At 35.2% G+C, this 24,224-nt stretch overlaps 2 protein-coding genes across 4 annotated transcripts in view; both read right to left on the minus strand.

The window, feature by feature from the left end:
- The window catches only part of Diaph2 (diaphanous related formin 2), a 707,007-nt gene that overhangs the window by 557,313 nt on the left and 125,470 nt on the right, over positions 1-24,224 (minus strand). For all 3 annotated transcript variants that reach the window (XM_021152793.3, XM_021152792.3, XM_085838035.1), the window contains one exon: positions 11,167-11,306. In XM_021152793.3, coding sequence (XP_021008452.1) covers positions 11,167-11,306 — 140 coding nt within the window. The remainder of the gene's footprint in view (positions 1-11,166; positions 11,307-24,224) is intronic.
- On the minus strand, positions 7,856-9,324 carry LOC110287025 (replication protein A 30 kDa subunit). The gene is given in 4 exon segments (XM_029473488.2): positions 7,856-8,397; positions 8,399-8,728; positions 8,730-8,797; positions 8,800-9,324. Coding segments are annotated over 4 exon segments (762 nt in total). The 5' UTR covers positions 8,878-9,324; the 3' UTR covers positions 7,856-8,111.

The following is a 24,224-nucleotide window of genomic DNA, read 5'->3' on the forward strand; positions in this document are numbered from 1 at the left end:
ACAGTGGTTTGACTGGGGAGAAATTTTCCAAACTCATTGGTCATTTCCCAGCAGGCATTGCTTCCTTTTATAATCTTTAGTAAGGGCATATAAACACAAGTCTATAAGCAAATTACTATTCAATCTAAATCACAGTCTAATGTAACATGTGATGACAGACTGGGCTTTTTTTATTGCTGAAGTACATGGATTTTTTTTTAGAGTATTAAATAGAGTTATAAACCTTGCATTCCATTAAGTGACAATGAGACTACCAAAAGACTATTGGGCGGGTGGTGACCTTTTATTCCAGTGGCAAGTGGTTTCCTGAGTTTAAGGCCAGACTGGTTTACAAAGTGAGTTCCAGGTCAACCCCGGGCTACATACAGAAACCCTGCCTTGAAAAACAACCACACACACACACACACACACTTATCTAAGCACACAAAAGTCTATCATGTTAAGAGGCAATGCTGTCTGAAACTTATGAATACAGTTCAATCACGCCAACACATTCTACTCCTCTGTAGAAGATGTTCCTTTTATTCTCTTACTCTAATTCCAACTAAAAATCCATGGGGATAAAATAGTGTCAGAGTAATGAAAACTACTTCTCCCTACTTGAGAAGCAAAATTGTTACTGATGGTGGGTCAATATCCATAACAAATCACACATTTTTTGTATATAATTTACACAGTATCAACTATTATGAAACAAATAAGAATTCAAGTGGGTCCCTTCTGCAGAAGAGAGTCAAATTAAAATTAGAAAAGCAGACATATGAACATGAAACTATTATAGAATATACATGATGATGGAATGCACAGTAAAAGATTTGTGATATGGCAAGCTAAATATAGCTAACAAAAGAACATTTTCTACAATTGCCTTTAGCAGAAAATAATATCATTGAATTACTTTCTTGGTATTTTATCATCTGAGTAACTAAATAATATATAAATTTGAAATGTTTGATTCCATTAAATATTAAAAATATCTATTAATTAAATGCTTATAGTATAATCTGTGTGTGTGTGTATGTGTGCATGATTTTTTAAAAAAAGAAACTAGATCCTGAACAAAGTAAACTGCTATAATTTCTGTTAATAATGGGAGTCAGACATAAGAGGAAAAATCCTGGGTTCTTTTAAACATTGGATTCAATTCATAATTTCGCGAAAGTAATAGAATCTTTCTTCAACATTTAAAAAAATGTCTGAAGAATGGACGCCAGGCATGTTGGCACATAGATGAATTTCTCTGTGAGTTTGGGGCTAACCCTGTCTATATAATGAGTTCCAAGCCAGCCACGGCATCACAACGAAACCTTGTCTAAAAACATAAAAAAATCTGGAGTTTGGGGGGATGGTTCAGCAGGTAACGCTTGCTCATTTTTCAGAGTACCCGGTTTTTGCTTCTCACTACCCGCATGACAGATCACAATCATATATAAGTCTAGTTCCAAGGATCTGACACCCTCTTTGGCCTCTACTTGCATGAGGCACACACACACTATGCACATATAGACATTCAAGCAAACATTCTTTATTTGGGTAAAGCAAATAAAATAAATTATCAATGGCTAAAAATGCCTCTAACTATGTAGAGAAAGAATTACCTACCTTTATAAAATAATTCCTAGATAGTAAGTTAATTCTGACACTCACAAAAATAAGAGTGAAAATAAGCAAAGGAAAATATCAAATAAGTAGATTTGTATTGGAAGCGTTCAGTTCATTTGCATATGGAGTAACTGAGGTGTATGGCAAGGACACTGACTTAGAAAGGAAAGTGAGAACATAAGGAACAGAAATCCAATTTCATAGCTAGCATTCCACTCTAACTCAACCATATAAAATTCTAGCCCTCAGAATTTGTAACTATACAATGAAGGATTGTTTTGGTTTTGTTTTTTAAATAAGAAAAAACAAATCCAACAAAGTGCAATTTCATAAAGAAGGCTAAAACAACAAAATTTTATATTTTCCTTCCAGTTTTAATGACATATTTAATGCTATTTCCTAGAATTAACAGAGCTTTTGTTTTGATGTTTCAAAATTTTAAGGTTAATGTCCCTTTGCATAATAATGGTAGACTGAACATTATCTACTTACAAATTCAGAATCGAACTTTAGTTGAAAACAGGGTGTTTCTAGGTATAAAAATAGGAATTACAATAACATTTCTACAGGATCAGACCAGCCCCTACCTCCAATTAAAATGTCCTCATAAAAGATAGACAAGTAGTCTAATATAAAGAAACCATGTGGATTCAGAAGCAAAGGGTGGACGTAGGCTGCCACAAACCAAGGAAATCTAGGAGCTGGACCAGACAAGAAAGAGCCTTCTCTGGGGTCTTGGTGGAAGCTCAATGAAACCACTGTCTGCTCTGACTGTGCGAGACTAAATTTTTACTCTTTTAAACAACTCGGTTTGTAGTGATTGCTATAAAAGCCATAAGAGATTAAAAGGATGACACCCAGTGATCCCTAATTTCAGGGGATGTTTAATGGCTCCATAATAAACTGTACTCAAAGTGATTTATCTTTGTATGTACTATTTATTTTATGTATATAACTTAATTCACATACTTTATTATGGTCCTTGGTTTACTTTTACACTGGTTTCCTTTTTGTTGTTGCTTCATTGATTTCATTTACATATTTGTTTCTATCCACTAGGGAGATTAATTTGTTGTTTGTTGTGCTGGCTTGTTTGCTTATTTGTTAGATTCAGAAAGGGAGACTAAGCTTTTTAAAGTAGAAGGAACTAGAGAGCAAAGTTGCCATGTTTAAGATGGTTTTGTCCTGGTTGAAGTAAAAAGTGTATTCTATGGTGTACTATGGAGTGAATACTGACACTCCATATACACTATACACTCAACGTAAAAATCAATGTTAATCCATATACACTATACACTCAACGTAAAAATCAATGTTAATCTTTACTGTTGGTTCTAAATGGGGAACGACATTACCCGATATTTTTAGCACTACATAGATTTATCATATCACTAAAGTTAAAGAGTAGGCAGAAACCATATTTAGCCTGTAAATATAAAAAAAGTAATTCATAACAATAAATGTATTCATAATATTAAGAAGAAAAAATGATATGTATTGATAAATAGGAGACTTTTATTTAAGCCAATCTTCCAGTCTTTGCCATCGTGTTGTATTTACTTTTGATGGCTATCCTTTCCTGAATCTTTTGAATTTATCCATTTCAAATGGCATTGTCCATAAGGTTTCACCCTGTCCAGTTATTATGAAAGATGGTTTTCTTAAGAGAAAATGTAGATGATGCTTTAGGATATCAGATATAAATCTGATCAAGATCAAGAAAGGGACAGGAGTATGTTGTTCTTTGAGAGGCTCCACCCAACATCAGACTCAGACAGATACAGACACCCACAACCAAACAGTAGTTGGAGCTCAGGGAATCTTATGGAAGACAAGGAGAAAGGATTGCATCCCCAAAGGGGATAGTAACTCCATAGGAAGACCCACAGAGTCAAATAACCTAAACACTTGAGACTTTTCGAGACTGAACCACCAACAAATACACTGGCTGGACCTAGGCTCCCCTGCTCATATATAGCAGATGTGCAGCTTGGTCTTCATGTGGGTTCCCAACAACTGGAACAGGGTCTATTCCCCTGGGAATATACCTGGCCTATACCTGGGATATGTTTTTCTAGCTGGGCTGCTTTGTCTGATCTCAGTGGGAGAGGAAGCTCCTAGCCTATCAGAGACTTAAAGTGCCAAGTTGGATTGAGGATACTGAAGGGGTCCCACCAGATCAGAGGAAAAAGGGAAAGGGGATGGGGAAGGATTGTGGGAGGGGGTGACCAGAAGGAAGGCAGTGAGTGGGATGTAAAGTGAATAACTTAGAAAAAAAGCATTAAATAAAAGCAAACATAAAACAACAAAAAAAAAACAAAAACAAACAAACAAACACAAAAAAAACCCAACCAGACAGGATATCTGAACATAAGGACTCTGCCCAAACTCTGAATTGTCCAACTAATGTCTCACTATCATATACTATGGCCATAAAAATCCTTTATACTGTCTTATTTCTCCAAGATGGGAGGTCTGAAAAGGAGAGTTTCTATCTGCATTTGCTCAGGCTTCACCTGGAATAGACTTGTTTCCTTCTACCACCTTCGATATCAGTTTTTTCTTGGAACAGAAATTATGAATCTCAGATAAAAGTAACAATAACCTGCATTTATTTCATTTCTGGTTATTGTGGTTATTGTGCTTTTATTCATCTGGTGAGAGCATTTATTTAAACAGGAACAATGTTTTGTTTTTAATTTATTTTTGGTGTGAATGTATGTTCGTTCTGTGTGTATGTCTACATACCATATGCATGTGGTATCAGAGAAAGGCAGAAGAGGGAATTGGATCTCCCAGGACTGGAGATACACAGATGGTTGTGAGCTACCATGTGAGAGCTATAATTAAACATGGGTACTCTAGAAGAGCAGCCAATGTACTTAACCTTTAAACTATCTCTCTAACCTCAAAAATAATCGTTTAATGAAATTTAAATGATAGCTTATTGCTAAGGAAAGACAGTTTCACAGACGTACCTTATCCTAATATGAGGGTATGGTGTTTCCTCCTTCTTCTCTTATTACAAAATATACATATGTATAGTATCTGGCATAAACTCCATGTTAGTAGTGTGCTTCTTGTTTGCATGATCACAACTTGCAATACCAAGACTTGTATGAATTGCATGCCACAAGAAACATATATACTAAATGTGTATGATAAATCAATGGAATCTTATACCTGATGGCATTTTTCATGCACTAACTTTCAAGTCAGTGTGCTGATTGGTACCTAAAAAGCTCACCACATTTGAAGAAGCAGAACCCAAAGCCACACTCTTAGGAGGTAGAACTAGAACAATTAACTGTGGCCCATACTTTCTGCTGCTTCCTTTCTAGACAATAAAATTCTAATTTGATTAGCGATGGATATTAGCCCCTAGCATGACAAGTACTTTTGCTGGGAAGCTAGATATGGTAGCCAGGCATGAAAGGCTTTGCCAAAATAATAACAAATAGAAACAAGAGATTCTCTAATAAAATCTGAACTGGACAACAAAACAACCATGTAGTAAACACAAATAATCTAATACTGGAGAGTCAATGCCAATATTTGAACCAAAGACTGATTTTCCCATAAATTGCTGTACCTGAGTTAAGTGAGGCTTATGACAAACTACCTAGGTTCTGGTACTATCTTAACATGGCTAATGGCCTATCATCTCAGCCTCCCTCCTGTTCCTAGACTTCTTTATTACAATGGCTAACCTGGTAAACAATTGAAGATATCATCTCAAAATATATAGCTTATCCCTACAGTTTTGGGTCATAAACAGGACCACTAGGGAAAAGGAACATTGGAAAAATCATTACCACTCTAAGCAAAATTGAAATAATATGCACTTTGTAGCTGGGCAGTTGAAAATTACCTTTGAAAATGTTACATGAAACAAAAAACTAAAAGAATCCTAAGGAATACATATGGGAAGGCAGAGCCCTCAACATTTAAGAGAAAGGTTAGCTAGCTGCCTTATTGAAGGGTACATATTATAACATTTGTTTCCAGACAAAATATCAGGTTAGCATCCAAAATGAAAAGAACTATAGGGTGAAGGTTGAGTATTGGTGGGGGGAGCCATATTTCTGTAGATAATAGTACCAGACTAGGAAGAAAAAAATTAGAACCTGTCACTAGCCAACTGAATCAGATCCAACAATTACAAGAGTGACTTACAGCTACAGTCATAAATAGCAAATCCATAGCTCCAGGTTTCTGCATTTATATTAGGTGTTATAACAATGTAATGATTTATCTTCAACATCATTTCTTTCAGCACCACGAATCTATGGAAAGCAGGTCCTTAATTGCCTTACCTCCAGTGTGATTTTCACTAGGAAAGGTAATGGTTTTAGAAAGAAGTAATGCAGAATTGCTTCTATATTAAAAACTATATTTTTCAAAAATATCTGATTGGGAGTGCCAGCAATGTGAAGCTGCTAGATTGCTCCAAGGTGTCAGAGATGAAAGATCTACTAAAGGGATTTCTGAGCCAAAAAAAAAAAAAAAAAAAAGGAGCACAGGGAATCATTGTAGTGATCACAATGGGAATTCCCCACCCAAAGCACCAAGGACAAGGTCACTACCACACAGAATGCAAACCAACCTCAGGTATAACTTGCTCAGGCAGGCACTAAGCACCATGGATAAAATATGGATAAAATTAGTCCATAGAATGACCTAATTTCCTTCTAATTCACAACAATAATAAATTATACTTACAACAGAAGACTATTATTTCCTTATCTGTTCATGATTCTTGATCCCAATGAATATGATACATCCTGTGTCATTCATTAACGTAATGGCCTTCTCGCCCCAGGAATAATAATGTCAATCAAGTCAGTTGGAATATGGAGTTGCTTAAGAGCCCATGGAGGATGTCAGTGTTCAATGGTATGCTGACAATTCTGCTCACCACACAACAGGAGCCCCTCTACTGTTCCAATCAGTTCCTGGGAAGGCTTATTTCTCATTTCCACACACTGGAGCAAGAGCTAATGAAAAGCCCATACAAATAATTCTTCTGAACTCTGCTTAGTTTTGTCAATAAGAAACAGCAAAGGGTCAAAGGAATGAGATACCTTAGGGAGCCTAGCACCCAATAGTGGTTCACAACCCTCTGTCACTGCAGCCAGGGAATAAGATGCTCTCTAATGATCCCCAAGTCCATCAAGCATATACAAGGTGCTTAGATGTATAAAATAAAGCATTGTTTAAAAGGTAATAAAATAAACTAAAAAAAAAATTTTAGAGCATTTATCATTTGCTTTAAAGGGGAAGAAGCATTGACTCACAAGGTCTTATGCAAGATTTTTCAGCAATTATTTTAATGAGATGCCAACATTTTCTGATTGTTATTCTAAAACCATGACTGATGGCTAAACAGCTAAAGGGTTTTATAGGGTTTGTGTCCCCTTTTAATGATTGAAAAGGATAAAGATTCTTTTCTACCTGTCTGAATACAAATAAGCACACATATCTATTCCTAGAATAACTATATTCTTTCTTCTAATTTAACTAAGCAAATAATTTGAAATACACCATTTTTACTTTATGTGTAATGGAGGATTTAATGATCAATGGCTTAAAAGCCTCTCACATTTAATATAACCAAATTAAAATGAGTTACTACTAGTAAAATGTAATGCTTGGTGTTAAAAATAAAAAAAATTACACTTCATAATAAAATCTGATAACCATTAAGAACATTAAACTAGTAGCTTTTTCTAATAAATTTGAGGGATAAAAATCAAAGGAAACTTAAAATTTTGCAAAGGTTTAATAAAAACATTACAGTTCATCTCTGTTCACGTCTTGTTAGTGGAACAATATGCCTAGTTTGAAGCAAAACACCCTATTTTACATCTAGTAGACCATCCAATAGTGTAGGTAACACAGCAGTACAACAAACATGCAGTCTTGCATCCATGCACCATGCAAGGAAAGTGAACTGTAATTTAGCTGAAGGAGCAAAACCACTGAACTTACACATGTTTAAAGAAAGTATATGAAGATGTCTCAAAAAGACTGAATTGCTTCAATCTACAGTAGCATCTTATTTTAAAGAAACAAATCAATGTTAATAAAACCAAATTACTCAAAATAACTTGAAGTGAATATTTAAAATCAGAACTCATTTCCAGTAAAGCTGTATTTATCATGCACTATAATTAGGAAAACTTAACATGACTAAGATAAACTGAAACAGGAAAATAAAATTCTAATTTGAACACAAATTTGTTTTCTCTTACAAATCCACCCTAGGGCATTTCTATTGTTTTGGAAATAAAGCCCAGTCATTGGTTCCATCACTGTTTCTTCAATTATCTTCAAAAAACAGACAAGTTCAATGGAGGTAGAAATAGCATGTTGCTAACAGATATCATCTGAAAATTATGTTCAGTTTTGGTTTGGTTTGGTTCTTTAAGTTTTTTTTTTCTTTTTTTGTTTGAAATAGACGATACATCCTAAATATCAAAACAGCAGAACAGAAGCATCTTCAGAAACTACAAAGTCAGTTCTTTTTTCCTATTCAGATGCTCGATGACTTGTGTGATGGCATCATCTGTAACTCTAAGAAGCTCTGTTTGAATCTAGGTGATAGCCTTTCCCACCTGGTGAGGGCACTCTCCAATCAGATGCAGAACTTCCACATGGATGAAGTTAAGAGCAGACACCCTGGAAACCCTGGCGGCTACCATTCAGACTCAGGCCTGGGCTGTGGACAGGCTTTCTGTGGCTGTGCCTGCACGGCTTTGATACAGCATTGAATGGCCATCTACAATCTCCAGGGTGTGTGCGCAGCTTGTTCATGTCTTCCAGGATGCAGATGCTCAAGATCTTGAGCCATCTGGTTCCCTTGGAGGCCTGGAGGATGCCAAGCACTTTGACATACATTCCAATAGGCAGAGGAATCAGGTCCTGCTTGGATCTCCTTTTAGCCAAAGCCTGCCTGCCCTCAATAGCCTTTGAGGTCATGTCATTAATTTTGTACACAATTTACTATGAAGCTTTTTCAGCCTCCATGATCATCCTCATGTTGGAGACCCAGGGAACTCTAAACGCCCTAATCTTGAACACACTGTCAATTTCAGTGGCACTTAGCACTGGCTTAGCATAGCACAATGCTGTGTGTGTTGGGCCTCCATATTCCAGTCATAGGAAACCCCAACATCCGAGCTCTGGATTGATCATATGACTTCTACTAGCTCCACCAGCCCCATCACCACCAAAGACACTGTCTTCACTCCCAAACCTGCCCTTACTCATCATTTCTCAAGGTCTTGGCGAGGTTTGATGACTTGACAGGGTTAGATCTCCACACAATATGTGGCTAAGAGTGTTGTCTTTTGGTGTGACTTCTTCATAGGAGCTCGATGACTAACTCGCAAGACAACACAGATATAGACACCACTGATGGATACAGCAGAATGCTGGTGCCCAGCCTCACAAGGAACTTCACACTTCCTGTGCAGCCAATCAGCTACCGGGAAGAGCGGTTGCCAACCTTAAGCTCCCAAACTTACAAATCCCTCTTTCACAAACCTTTTGTTGCTATGCAGAATTGCAAAACAGGGAACTGTACCAAATGTCCAGCATCTTTAACTCATACACTCATGAGTGCTGAGGCTGGAAGATATCTGAGTTTGAAGCCTACTAGGTTTACACAGTTCCATGACAGTCTGGGCTATGCTACACAGAGAGACCTTGGCTACACAGAGAGACCTTGCTTCAACAAAATTAAATAAAAAGAATAAATAGTCTAGAAAAACAAAAACACCTTCCATATATAATATCAAGCACTATCTTATATCTTATAAAGAGGCAATTGGACTAGGAAAAACATATACTAATCTCTCCATTATTGAATGGGGTGTGGTTATTTTATTTGTTTGTGTATGTGTGTGTGTGTGTGTGTGTGTGTGTGTATGACAGAGAGAGAGAGAGAGAGAGAGAGAGAGAGAAAGAGACCCCAGAGGTCAAAATTGGGAGTCTGATCCCTTGAAGATGTTACTGGTGGTTGAGAGCTGTCCCACATTGGTGCTAGGAAGAAAACAGGTGTCTTCTGGAAAAACAGCAAGCTCTCTTAACCACTGATCCATAATCCCAAGTAGTAGGGATTTCATGGGACTTTACTTTTGGTTTGGTATTAATGGCTTGGTTTAATGAGTTTTATACACCATTGCCCTGGCTGACTTTGAACATCAGGAAATCTCACAGACCCACTCTCCCACAGCTGAAAATTCAGTATACCCAGTTTATATTCATTTCAACTGCTCAACAGTGTGTTTGTAACTGAGTATTTTAATATGGAAGGGCACTGCAGCTGATATTGATATAGGTGCCAGTGGGTGAGAATAGATTATGGTTTTGATTCTCAGATAAGTCATATTCATGCTGGGTATGGTGGCTTAGGACTGATCAGGACAGGGCAGAGGATTACCAGACATTCAAAGACAGCCTCGGGGATATTGTGAGTTCCAGGCTAGTCAGGGCTACAAAGTGAGACTGTGAAAAATAAAAATGAATAAAGATCTCAAATATTTGAATGAGATTATAAAAACCGTTAAAGCACACCATTTTACAAATGGCAAGAAAGCAGCCATTGAAAGATTCTTCCAACCCAAACCAACAACTTAACTCTGTACTACGAAATTATAACTTTCAAACTTTTCCAAGTATAGTATGAATATAAATAAACAATATATTGGAATCTATACCTAAGCTCAGTTAAATGACTGATATGTAACTTATTTTCAATGCTTTAGGAACTGGATCTGAGCATAAATATAAAGGAAACATGAATAAAATTACAAAGCTTCATTATATACCTATTTTTAAGGAAATTCTGAGCTTAAGACAATAACAATTTAGTATGTAGATACAAGAATATAATAATATTATACTGAAATCTATTTTTCTTCATAAAATATTATTTTGGGTATTACTAATTTTAAGGCCCATTACTGTCAATAAAGGAAGAATTATTTGCCAATCCATTGCTACCGAGAAAATGCCTCTTAATGATGTTTAAAATACTAATTAGTTTATTAACCATTTCTATTTCATTATTTTATTGGTAAAATAGTTTTTACTATTTTGAATTTAAAAAAATATGTGGGTAGCCTATATAGAACTTAAAGATATGAAATTATATGCACAGTTATATATAATCACAATTATAAACAGGATAAAATTTAAAGCTAATGTAATTAATGTTTTACAAATTAAATAATGAAAATTATCTGGGTACATAAATAGACTAACATGCAAATGTCAATATTTTACTTCTGGATTTATTTTACATAATCAAAATGGAAATAAATATTCTAAAATATCTGTATTTTTAAATCATACATTAATAAAGGTCAGATTAGCTACACATAAACATATTTTTAAAAACTTAGAACCTGAAAATCAGACAATAATCTTCTGTTAGATAATCCTATACTACTAGATGGAAAAATCTTGATGTTGAAGTAACATATCTGATTATACCACCAAATATCCATACAGAATGCAAAATGTATGAATCCTATCAAAATGATAAAAACCAACTACCTGACAGGATGGCTGGTTAAAGACACTCTCAAAGATTCCAGGCAGTTGAGAAGTTTCTCATCTGAGATGCCAGATCGCAATTCATGAACATATTCTTGTGAAGAAAGGGTGAACTCATGTTTGCTATTTTTCAGGCCACCCTACAAAATAAATAGAAGATACCACTTTAGACAGACAACATTTTTTTCTTTGAATCTTAAAAGTAAAATAAAATGTAGACTATATAAATAACATTATGGCATTTTCAAACACAGTGTGTTTTATTGGAGTCTCCTCATCTAAGCAATGTTGAGATCTATATGACCCTGAGATTCCATCTTACACCAATCTGAATGGCTAAGATCAAAGCCTCAGATGACAACACATGTTGGGGAGGATGTGAAGAAAGAGGAACACTCTTTCATTGCTGGTGGGATTGCAAACTGGTACAACCACTCTGGAAATCAATCTGGAGGTTCTTCAGAAAATTGAAAATAGATATACCTGAAGACCCAGCTATACCACTCTTGGGAATCTACCCAAAAGATGCTCCACCATGCCACAGAGGCATGTGTTCCACTATGTTCGTAGGGGTCTTATTTGTGATAGCCAGAAGCTGGAAACAACCTAGATGTCCCATGACAGAAGAATGGATACAGAAAAGTGGTTCATTTATATAATGGAATACTACTCAGCTATTAAGAACCAGGACATCCCGAGGTTTGCAGTCAAAACTGTATAATCCATTCTTTATAAACCATTTCACTCATGCATGGCATATGGGTAATAAATATCTCCTATTAAGAAAGTGCATAAGTGAATATAAAGATATTCAAAAGATGAATTTATATGTTTCCTCTCATAGATTAAAAAAATTTAACTCCATTTGCTAACTGAACTTTAATAGAATTATTTTAATAGACGCATAAGGTCATGACTGCGATGCTGTTTATTGACACTTAGACCAATCAACCTTCTATATAACTACAATTCTTTAAATACATTATTCTTGTTTTTGTCTTTTCTTTTACTTTTTTTTTTTCTTGAGGGCAGGGCTCACTCTCTAGCATAGGCTTTCTCTGAACTCACTATGTAGCCCAGGCTGGCCTTGAACTTCTGACAATCCTTCTATGGCAGGCCTCCAAATGGTTATGATTGTAGGCAGAAAGCCACAATGATTAACATTAGAAAGTTTAAGTTATATTATCTAGATACCCAGATGTTAAAAGGAATGGAAAGAACTGATAAAGGTTATAGAATAATATTTTTCCACAATTTGGGGGGCTTAAACATAAGTTACTGTTTGACATTATAAAATCACGATAGCATGTTAAGGTTAAAATGATTCTTGAAGACAAATTCTTTTAAATTTTTCCTTACAGAAATAAAGAACCCAGCAGAGCATTGTGGTGCACCTCTCATCCAGCCCTGAGGAAACAGAGGCAGTTGGATCTCTGAGTTCAAGGCTAGACTACTTTACATATTAAGTTCTAGGACAGCAAGGACTACATATTTAAAGAGCACAAATCCAGGGAATAGTTAACTGAGCATAATAATTAGTGAGGTTTCAGAACTAATGTATATATATTGTGGACATCAGACAATTAATTTATTCTTCCCATGAAACTTTTCCCAGTATTGAATAAAGAACTGAAACAACAGGTATTTAAATCCGAAATCTCTATTTAAAAAAAAAGTTAAAGTGTGTGAGTATCATCAGCATAATCAATATAGTACAACATAATATTAAAGAAATAACCCTGAAACAAAACAGTGCAATAGATTAAACTAAATCTCACTGTATTTAAAAGGGCTGTAATACATGAATGTCTTATTATTAACATCCTGATCTAATACTGAACAAAGGCAACAACTAGATAATGGATGGATAATAATTGAAATTTTAATTAGCTGCTCTGTATGAGATTAATGAAAATTACCACTGTGCCCATTTGATCTTTAAAAAACAATGCAGACAAAGTCAGCAGTTAGAGAACACCATGCTATTCCAAAGCTAGGTGACTAGAAAGCCTTCCTAGTTTGAAGCTATTCCTTAATTTGAAAATCACTAGAATGTAGAAACTTGTCTGCATGGCTATGAGTGTATTATTCTAAGACAGTACACAGAGAACTAAAAGGTACATTGAGCCACATTCTCCATTGCTCAGAAATAAAAATTCATTATCAAAACTAGAAAAGCAATGTTCAATGGGAATATCCTAAGTATGCAACGGACATAACCACTTCTGAGTTTAGTGCCTTGAAACACCTTTTTCTTTCATTTTTCAATGTAACACAGATTTACTTTTAATTTCAGAAAAGGCTTCAGAGATCTTAGTTGTAAATGTATCATGCTCTGGTCACTGGATTGCACATAGGTCTTTCAACTACAGTATGTACACAGATAGCAAGTACTATCAATTGCAATAGAGTACAAGTTAGATTTTTGTCAATATGACACTAACTGGAGTCAAGAGAGAGAGAGAAGCTCATGTAAGGGACATGTCTCCCAACATGCCCTGTAAGCATGTCTATGGTTTCTTGATTGATGTAAAAGGACCTAGCTGTCTGGGAAGCTGTACCTGCACTGGACAGATGGTATGGAAAAGCAAGTTGAGCAAACCATGTGGAGTAAACAAATACAGTAGAATTGCTCTATGCTTTTGGCTTCAATTCCTTCCTGGATGTTCCTGCCCTGACTTACCCTCATAATAGATTGTGATAGGAATATGTAATCTAAGTAAACCCTTCCCTCCCCAAGGTGTTTTTGTTCAGTGTTTTATGGTAGCAAAAGACAAGCAAACTAAGAGAGTGCTATTGACTACATTTCATACCTAAGCAAGTAAAATTAGCTCAAGTCAGTTGCCTTACTCTACTCAAAGAATAAACAAGTCAAGAAAGAAATTAGGGAAATGACACCTTTCACAATAGTCACAAATAACAGAAAATACCTTTGTGTGACTCTAACTAAGCAAGTGAAAGATCTGTATGTCAAAAACTTCAAGTCTCTGAAGAAAGAAATTGAAGACAACCTCAGAAGATGGAAAGATCTCCCATGTTCATGGATCACATTGGCAGGATTAATATAGAAAAATGGCCAACCTGACAAAAGCAATCTACAGATTCAATGTAATCCCCATCAAATTTCCAACTCAATGCTTCATAGAATTAGAAAGAGCAATTCTCAAATTCATTTGGAATAACAAAAAACCTAGGATAGCAAAAAATATTCTCAACTATAAGAGAACTTCTGGGGGAATCATCATCCCTGACCTCAAGCTGTACTGCAGAACGATTGTGATTAAAAAACATACAAACAAAACATTCATGGTATTGGTACAGAGACAGACAGATAGATCAGTGGATTAAAATTGAAGACCCAGAAATAAACACACATGTACAGTTTTTTAGTCTTTGACAAAAAAGCTAAAACCAACCAGTGGAAAAAAGACAGCATTTCAAGAAATAGTGCTGGTTCAACTGGTGGTCTGCATGTAGAAGAATGCAAATTGACCCATTCTTTTTGTTGCTGTTGTTTCAATTTTTTATTAGGTATTTTCTTCATTTACATTTCAAATGCTATCCTGAAAGTCCCCTATACCCTCGCCCCTGCCCTGCTCCCCTACCCACACACTCCCACCTCTTGGCTGTGAAGTTCCCCTGTACTGGGGCATATAAAGTACCAAGGGGCCTCTCTTCCCAATGATGGCCGACTGGGCCATCTTCTGCTACATATGCACCTAGAGACATGTTCTTATCTCCTTGTAAAAAGCTCACGTGCAAGTGGATCAAGGACCTACACACAAAGCCAGATACACAGAAACTACTTGAATAGAAAGTGGGGAAGAGCCTTGAACAAATGGGCACAGTGGAAAATTTCCTTAACAGAACATCAATGGCTTATGCTCTAAGATCAAGAACCAACAAATATGACCTCATAAGATTGAAAAGCTTCTGTAAGGCAAAGGAAATACCTAACAAAGGGGAGAGAGAACCTGTAGAGACAATATGCAGAAGTTAGGCATGGCCCCTGGTTGTAGAATGGGGCCACCCACACTTCCCAAAAATTTAACCCAGAATTGCTCCTGTCTAAAAGAAATACAGGGGCAAACAGTGGAGCAGAGACTGGAGGAAAGGCCATCCACAGACCGTACGACCTGGGGATCCATTCCATAAGCAGTCACCAAACCCAGACACTCACTATTGCTGAGGCCAAGAAGTGCTTGCTGACAGGAGCCTGATATGGATGTCTCCTGAGAGGATCAGCCAGAGCCCTACCAATACAGATGGGGATGCTTGCAGCCAACCTTAGGACTGAGAATAGGGATAACAATGGAAGAGTTAGGGAAAGGACTGAAGGAGCTGAAGGGGTTTGCAAAACCATAGGAGGAACAACAATATCAACCAACCAGATTTCCACAGCTCCCAGGGACTAAACCACCAACCAAAGAGTACACATGGAGGGACCCATGGCTCCAACCGCATATGTACCAGAGGATTGTCTTGTAGGGCATTAAAGGGAGGAGAGGCCCTTGGTCCTGTGAAGACTCAATGCCCCAGCATAGGGGGATACTAGGGCAGGGTAGGAGTGGTCGGATGGGTGGAGGAGCACCCTCGTGGAGGCAGGGGCGGGGGGAAGGGATGGGAGGTTTTCTGAAAGGAAACCAGGAAGGGGGATAACATTTGAAATGTAAATAAACAATACAAACCAATAAAAAATTTATAAAAAATGTCAAGTTTCCTTGGCTACTTTAGCTAAGTGAGTTTCTTATCTATTACTCTAGCTTTCAAAAATACAGTAGTTTAAGTTAGGATATTAGGCATTATATCTGCAAAGACTTCCTGTGTTGTTCCATAGGTGGATCCTACAACATTAATAGCCTAACTGAGAAGCCATTTCCCATACCAGTTTTATGATTTAAGCAAGAAAATCAAAGTGTCCTACACATACAAATCTAGGTATTGGTTCTAATAATGAAGTATGTGGTAATATTAAAAAATCATATATAATTACTGAACATTTAGATAGCTCCTATTGATATTGAAGAATTTTTTCATCTACTATATTATGATTATAATTCTACCTCCCCTAAGTTCTCACATATCATTCCCATTCTCTTAAAAGAAATGTATCTAATTAATTCATCACACAAATATATATGTGAGCCAAATATTAAATTATGGTATTTCTGATAATGTTATATATAAGTATTTGTTTTTTGATAGTCTTGGGCTCTACAACTTTGATACATTAAATGTTTCTTACATTTAAGTCTTTTAGTTATATAGAAAATAAAGATTATAAGATACCACATAATATCAATTAAGGTTTTTAACTTTAAAAAGCTGGAAAAATTATCATTATACAATTGCATCACAGTGTATACATGTGTGTTTGTACATGTATATAGTCATTAAACTGAATAGAATGTAAAAATAGTTTGTGATAGCAAATTCTAAGTTAAAAGACAACAGCTTACATTTTAACATTAACTGCAATAAAAAATGATATTTTAAAGCACAATGGCTATATCCAAACACAATGAATGCATATCATCGGTAAAAGACTAAAAGTTTTTTGAGAGTCCGTAGGAAACCTTGACTAGATAAGGAGGAAATGTACGAAATGTGGGCTAACTGGTAAAGTCTGTCTTCTGTGCCACTAATAATGAGGGCATTTGCACATTTATATATTCATATTCTGCAGAAGAGTCATATTAGAAAAGCAATTCTAGAGTTAAATAAAATAAAGTTTTAATCCCAGTGAGCTGTGAAATTTCCAAGGCCCAGCTATTTAGAATGTGATTCATAGCAGGCTACTACATGAGTGATAGAACAAAAATATGCTCTTTTAAAAAATAAGTTGAGTTGACCACAATACTTATATATAACTGCATTAATAATGCAGGCCTTCACTGTCTTTATGAACTAACAACAGGAACATAAAGTATCTGTTATGGTGTATACAGGGTCCTTCTTATATTCTAATATTTCCACTTAATGTTTAGTGCATTTGCAGATATGGTGGAACATTGAGAAGCTGATACCCAATGTTCTCATAGCACAGCTCACACTCTGGTAGGCAATGAGCAGAAAAAAAGATTATCATAATGGGTGACAGAGCATGAGAGCATTAAGAATAGATGGAAGATTTCAGAGACAAATCAGTGCTAACCACGTAAGGCAAACTAGGTTATTTTGGTCAAAAGTTAAACACTTAGATATAAAAACTCAAACACAGCATGTTTGGAGATTTGTTAATATATCAAGGAAACTAGAGCACAGGCTAGCTTTGCTAAGAATTCTTGGACATTGTCTAATGGTTTCTGAGGTAGGTTAGATAAACTTAACACTCTGTTGTTTCATTTTTAAACATGATAACACTGAGCATAAACTAAATTACTTGGACTATCACCTTCAAACCAAGTCCTGCAACCTAATTAGGCTCTACTTTGATTTTTCTAAGATTTCATTTTTGCTGAGAAATGAAACATTCATTACTGAATCCTAATGAAATAATCTTAGTATGAAAAAGTATTTGTACCAAAATAAACAGCAAATGACATTACCACATATTGCCTATACTCATTAAAATTTAACTGCAGATCAGACATGAAACACAGGTGGCACCGCTAGGTCATCCTATATGGCATTTTAGGCACAGAGAGTCCAAAAGTGTCTGCCCTTCGGTCTGTTTACATCATAAATGGCAATTTGGAGTCACAAAATCACTTATCACTTAAAAATGGTTTCATTTCAATTTTATTGGCTTTTTTTTTATTTATTTAAAGATTGACTGTTTAGTTATCAAGGACAAATGTGCTAAAAGTACCAGTTAGAAGAAAAGAGTTTCATTGAAGACACCAAGCTATTTCATCTACATATGTGGGCTGGAAGGCTGGGATAATAAAGACAGAAAAAAAAAAAAAACCCACCATGTTCCCCAAGAGGAGGCAGCCTTCTGATGTATAGTGTCATCAATCTGCATCTTACACAAAAGGAAACTAGGGCTTGGAAAACTGGAGCAAGGCCACTGCACAAATAAGCAATATAGTCTGAAGTTAGAGCTCAGATCTGTCTAACTATAAGGCCTGAATGCTTAACACTGAACATACTTCCTCCTCAGTAGCAGTAATAAAGTTCAAAATTACCGAAAGAAAAGAGCACACCCTGAGACTCTGAGTCAGCATTTACTTCTTGCCCTCCTTTTTAAAAAGACCTGACAGAGTGAGATGGTGTCAAACCGAGCATCAGCCTGAGCAGTGAAATTAATGGTGATAGAACAGCAGTTCTTGTGCCTCACTCCTTCTTACAAAATCAACTAGCAACTACCCATAAGAAAGAGCACCATTCTGATTAAGTGGAGAGAAAGCCCAGCACACACCATGGCACCACAAGATATAGAAAAGGTCACTATCCAACGTTAAAAGATGAGGTTCACTTTACACCCCCTTTGTCTTGACTATACCTCAACACAAAATCCTCCTGGTATCCACAGTTTCCAATAGGGAGGGGAGAGCTGGAGTGGGAAATTCAACTTCCCTGTGACTATAGGACCCTTTCCATGACTCTGAAACAAATGAATGACTCAAAAAACTCTAATATTCAGTAACATAGAAGAATACAAATAGAATATACTTACTGAAATGAAGCATGCAAAGAAAGACAAAATCTGCATGATTTAATTCATGTATACAATATAAAGTTATATGATAGAAATTGAGGGTATTATGTGAGTTACCACAGGCTAGGTTCCTTGAGAGTATAAGGGATTGGAGAGATATTTAATTAATTAATACATGTCTACACAGACAGGAGGAGTAAGTTCAGGGCATGATGGACTATGGTAAATATATCTTTGAAAATATATAGTTAAATATAACTTTGAAAAATACTAAGAGATATGTGTTCTTACTAGAATAACTGTGAGATAATATATTTGTTAATTAGCTACTTTTAATCATATATTCTGCAGCATATCACACTGTATAACATGGATACACATAATTTTATATATTAATGTTAAAAAACAAATTTGAAGACAAGCAGGGATATCCACACATTTGATGCCAGCACTCAGGAGGCAAATGCAGACAGGTCTCTAGGAAATCAGAGTTAGCATGATCTCTATAGTGATGTCCTGGCCAGCCAGGGTTATATCATGAGACCCTACCTCAAAGAGGGGGGGGCTAAAAGGTGGCTCCTGGGATTAAGAACACTTGCTGTCTTTTTATAGACATAGTTCACTTCTTTAAAACTACATGCCAGCTCTAATTCCAGTTCCAACGAATCTGATGCCTCTGGCTTTTGCAGATACCAGGCATTCATGTGGTATACATACATACAGGCATTCAAACACACAGAGACATAAAATAAAAGTAAACTTTTTGTTTAAATTAAATAAATAAATTTGAAAACAAAATTCTCTGAGTTGGACATATATTTAGAAACATAAAAAACACAGAAAACTATACTTTAAAGATATTCAATAAGATGATGTATAAAGAAAGGCACTTTAACTTTCATGTACATGAGCTGACACTTTAAAAAATATTACTACAATGTAAAATAATAACAACTTCAGAGTACAACCAACTAGTCCCTAAATTTGCATGTTAATTAAATACACTGGCATCTTTGAAACCAAATAATGTATTAATAGCATAATATTCTCGCCGGTGTTTAAAAGAAGCCAGATTTTTTTTTTTTTTTAGGTTACTAAATACAAATTAGAAGAATATGTAGAAATAGGTCTTTTAGGCTTCATTTCAGGAAACTGAATTAACTTAACAAATTCAAACATTTGTATTTATTCCTTATAAACGTGATGAATTTAGAAGTTATTTAAGATTCTCTGATAAATGTTTCATCTCTATTAAATAAGAAGCAATTTTATTTATCAACTAGTATATACAATGAATATCACAAAAATCTGTTTTCTCCAAACCTCTACCTAACTTGAGGAAACAATCAAGTAAGAATACTGAACTAGTATTAAGCATAAAATCTTTAGGGAATTTTTATAAAAGTACAATGTTCTCACCCATAAGAAGTGCACATATTATCGTATGAAAGTATGCCAATATAAACAGCAGCATAACATTATAAATAAAATGGCATTAGTTTTATAGATTACCAACCATGAGTTTCTGCCTACAAAATTCTTACATCTAAGCACTTCTGTTGTGGATTGGAATGTAAGCGAACACACGGTCCCACTTCATCAAAATAATAACAATAGAAAAAGTATTTTGTAGGTCACATTCTATAAATTATAACCTTAGTGTGTCTTTTTAAAAGAGAAAATCAATGAAATCTAAAACACAAAAAATGCGTATACATCCTTGAAAAACTTTCTTCTACTATATAAAAATATAGATGTTAAAAATCTTCAATTGTTAATATAAATTCTTTATAAACTATGGCACAAAGTGAATGAAAGTTTAAACTTATTGAATATATCCATGCATCTCATATTTTAAGTGGATGTTTACACTGTATAAAATGAAAAAAAAATTACACTGCCAAAGCTGACATCAATTAAAGTGCTCTGCTGCCAATCTCATATTCTTTAGATATAACAAGACAAGAGGAAAAAAAAAAAAAGCCAGCCATCTGGAGCGCAGTAGGTTAATGCACTATCTTGACATTTCTAACCAGTATAATTAAGGGCAAAAACACTTTTAAAACAGCACTCTCAAAGGAGTCTGTTATATAATGTGCATCTTTGAGAAGAAAGGAAAAAAAAAAAGCAAGAATCTAACAAAAACACAAAGCCTGTAGACTCCTTGAATTATTTCAAAGTTGAAACATATTTTGGATTAATATTAGATCTGTTATCAGAGTCTCAGTGTCAAGGAATATAATGAGTTGAGTTTTCAGGAGGCGCAGGATATGGTCCTATGCGTTAAGAAAAAAATGTGAACTTGCAAGAAAGTTCCTGCTTACCAAGTGCTGTGAATATAACAGCAAGGACTAACCTAAAAGCATATATATTCACAAATTATATTAACATATAACATCAGCAGACCTAAAAAAAATATTAACCGACCGTTAATATTGGTCAACAGTTATGGTAACTGACTGTAGAATAATGGAAAGCTGATTTAAATCAGTCACTTGCATAGGGCTGTTTGATTATACAAGTGGCTATTCTCTAAATTTCATTACATATTACATAATTGTTTTTGAGGATATAAACACAAATTATACTACACTATACCAAATATATATTTCCACATATGGAGCATAATAACTGCTTGGTTACTATCATTATCAACAACATGTTGGGAGCATATCCAAAGCTTTAGACTTCCTAGACAACTAGTCCCACTGAGCTGCATTCTCACCCTCTGATTTGTGAAATAGGTTCACACTATGTAGTCCATGATCTCCTCAAAATCTCCTTCCTAATGGCTCTGCACACTGTGTGCTGAGATCACAGGCACGCAACACTGCTTGAAACACATCTCAGTCTTTAGTGCATTGTGTGACACTCGATGTATACTTATTATACTAACAAAGACTGCCAGGCAAAGCAATAATTATTCCCATTTTACAAATGAAGAAACTGAGCTCATTACATCCAGAACCTTCTCCGAAATTACAAAGCTAACTCTCAAAATCTGAACAAAACACTGAATCAAAATATATTCAAGGCTGAGGGCTTGTATCTCTAAAAGGCCCATTTCTCTCTATCTTTTTTATTGGATATTTTATTTATTTACGTTTCAAATGTTATAACCTTTCCCAGTTTTTTTTTTCAATGAGAACATGCATCTAAAAAACATAAATTTTCTACTTTTCCTCTTTTATGCTATGTGTCTGTCAAGCATACCCGTGAATATTAAACATACTATGTCCTCAATGTTTCATCATTCTTCTAAATAAGTCTTTACATCATGGACTAGCCACAATATGTTTTATGAGCTTAGTATGCATCCTCAAAAATACTGATTTTAGCAATTTGCAATTTTACATGTGAAAATATCGATTGTTCAGTCTGTGATAAAAAATGTGTTCCTAAAGATATAATTAAACTTCAGGTTGGAGTAGGGACTTTTTCCCTTAAATTTAATTTTTATAATTATATATCCATCTATTTCCTTCCTCCAACTCCTCCCATGTACCCTTCCAGCTCTATTCAAATTCATGGCATCTTTTTCTTAAATGGTGTGTGTGTGTGCATGTATGTGTGCATGTGTGCGTGTGTGTATGTGTGTGTGTATGTGTGTCTGTGCATGTGTGTGTAAAGGTGTGTGTGTGTGTGTGTACACATTTTCCTATATATGCTTTCCTGTATGATTATTTGCTATTTGACAATCAATTCCCCCTCTTCCCTGGGGCAGACTATTGCTCCCTGGAGAAGAATATTTATTTACTGCAACAAAGATTTCAATAAGGAGAACCATTTTGTGAGATATATCATAGAAATTACTAAACTTAGAGATGAACATCTTCGAGCTAATTTGTAGCAATTCAAACAAAATGCTATGCATCATTACTGCTAAATGTGCCAACAACTTTTTCAGCTAATCTAAAACATTGAAAAACACTCACTAGATAAACTATCTCATAGATTTTTAAAAAACTGATATGATTTCACATTATAGGACCAGAAAGTGAGATTTAAGCAAATAGTAAGAGGTGAAATAATATTGTTTCTCCAGAAAAGAATTACTTGTTTAGTTTAAATAAAGTCCAAAGTCTTGGTCCTAAAAAGAGAACCAATCTAAAGTACTTATATATAATATGTTATCCCTACCAAAATTTGCATAATGAATAAAATAAAGTCTTTGAGTCCGAAGAAAAGTACCTTGGACATATAATGTATTCTATCTATAATGTTAGTGATTTCAAGTTAACCATGAGCTCTTATAATACACTTGTTTTCATGGAAACAAATAAACCTTACATATTGCTTTTATATTTTTATCTCAGCAAGTGACGTTAATTTGCCCAGCAAAAATGTACAAAGTATCATCTATGTACAAGGCACTGGGAACATAAAGACAATAATGACATGTGTCATCACTTGTTGAAGAAGATAAGAACAGTATCTGTTTTTCATTTGTATATTTGTTCAGTTCATTGGCTTTGGGTTTTTTTATTTTTATTTTTTTATTTTTTGAGAACAGGTCTTCTTCTCTATACTATGATGACCTAGAACTCAGAAATCCTCCTTCCTTAGTTTCTCAAAGCCTGGGATAACAGGCACCAGACACTACCACAACTATTAAGAATGACATTTTTTAAACAGGAAAATTATTAATAAAAAATGTCCATTAATTAGCCTTAATATTAATATTTCTGTTTATAAGTACTACTCATCACAGATTAGAAAAAATTAGAAAAGCATGCAGATACATCTTTGTAAAGATTATGATGAAAGAAAAACTGAATTATAAAATGTATAGTATTACTATAAAAGATAAGTATTTGAGAGGCAGAGTTTATTGGTAGGAAAGCAGATGCTAGTGAAAAAATACAGGTCAAGAATGAAAACCCTTGAACGTCCAACTAATGGTTTTCGACTATTTCTAGCAAAGTGAAGTCACTGAGTGACATGTTCATACAAATATAAAAGTCAAACTGAAAACAAAGCCCACAGAAAGGGAAAAATATGTGGCTTTTGCTGGAATTTACATGAAAGAGATGGTGGGCTATGGTGGTTTGAATAAAATTGGGACCTATGGCTTCTATATTTAAATGGTTGGTCATTATGGAATGGCACTATTTGAGAAGTATTAGAAGGTGTAACCTTGTTGGCAGAAATGTGTCACTGGCTTTGAGCTTTCAAAAACCCAAGCCAGGTCCAATGGTTCTCTCTCTTCCTGCTGTCTGTATATCCAGCTGTAGAACTCTCGGCTACTTCCCCAGTTCCATGCCTGCTTGCATGTTGCCATGCTTCTCTCTATGATGATAATCAACTAAACCTCTGAACTTTGAACCACCTCTAATTAAATGTGCTCCTTCATAATGTTACTGTGGTCATGGTGTCTCTTCATAGCAACAGAACACTGAAAAGTCATTTGCTAAAATAGAAAAGTGATGATGGAACTGAAGGCTATTAAACACTG

The sequence above is a fragment of the Mus caroli genome, unplaced genomic scaffold (assembly GCF_978045245.1).
Source record: "Mus caroli unplaced genomic scaffold, Mus_caroli_1 scaffold_5, whole genome shotgun sequence".
Classification (NCBI taxonomy): domain Eukaryota; kingdom Metazoa; phylum Chordata; class Mammalia; order Rodentia; family Muridae; genus Mus; species Mus caroli.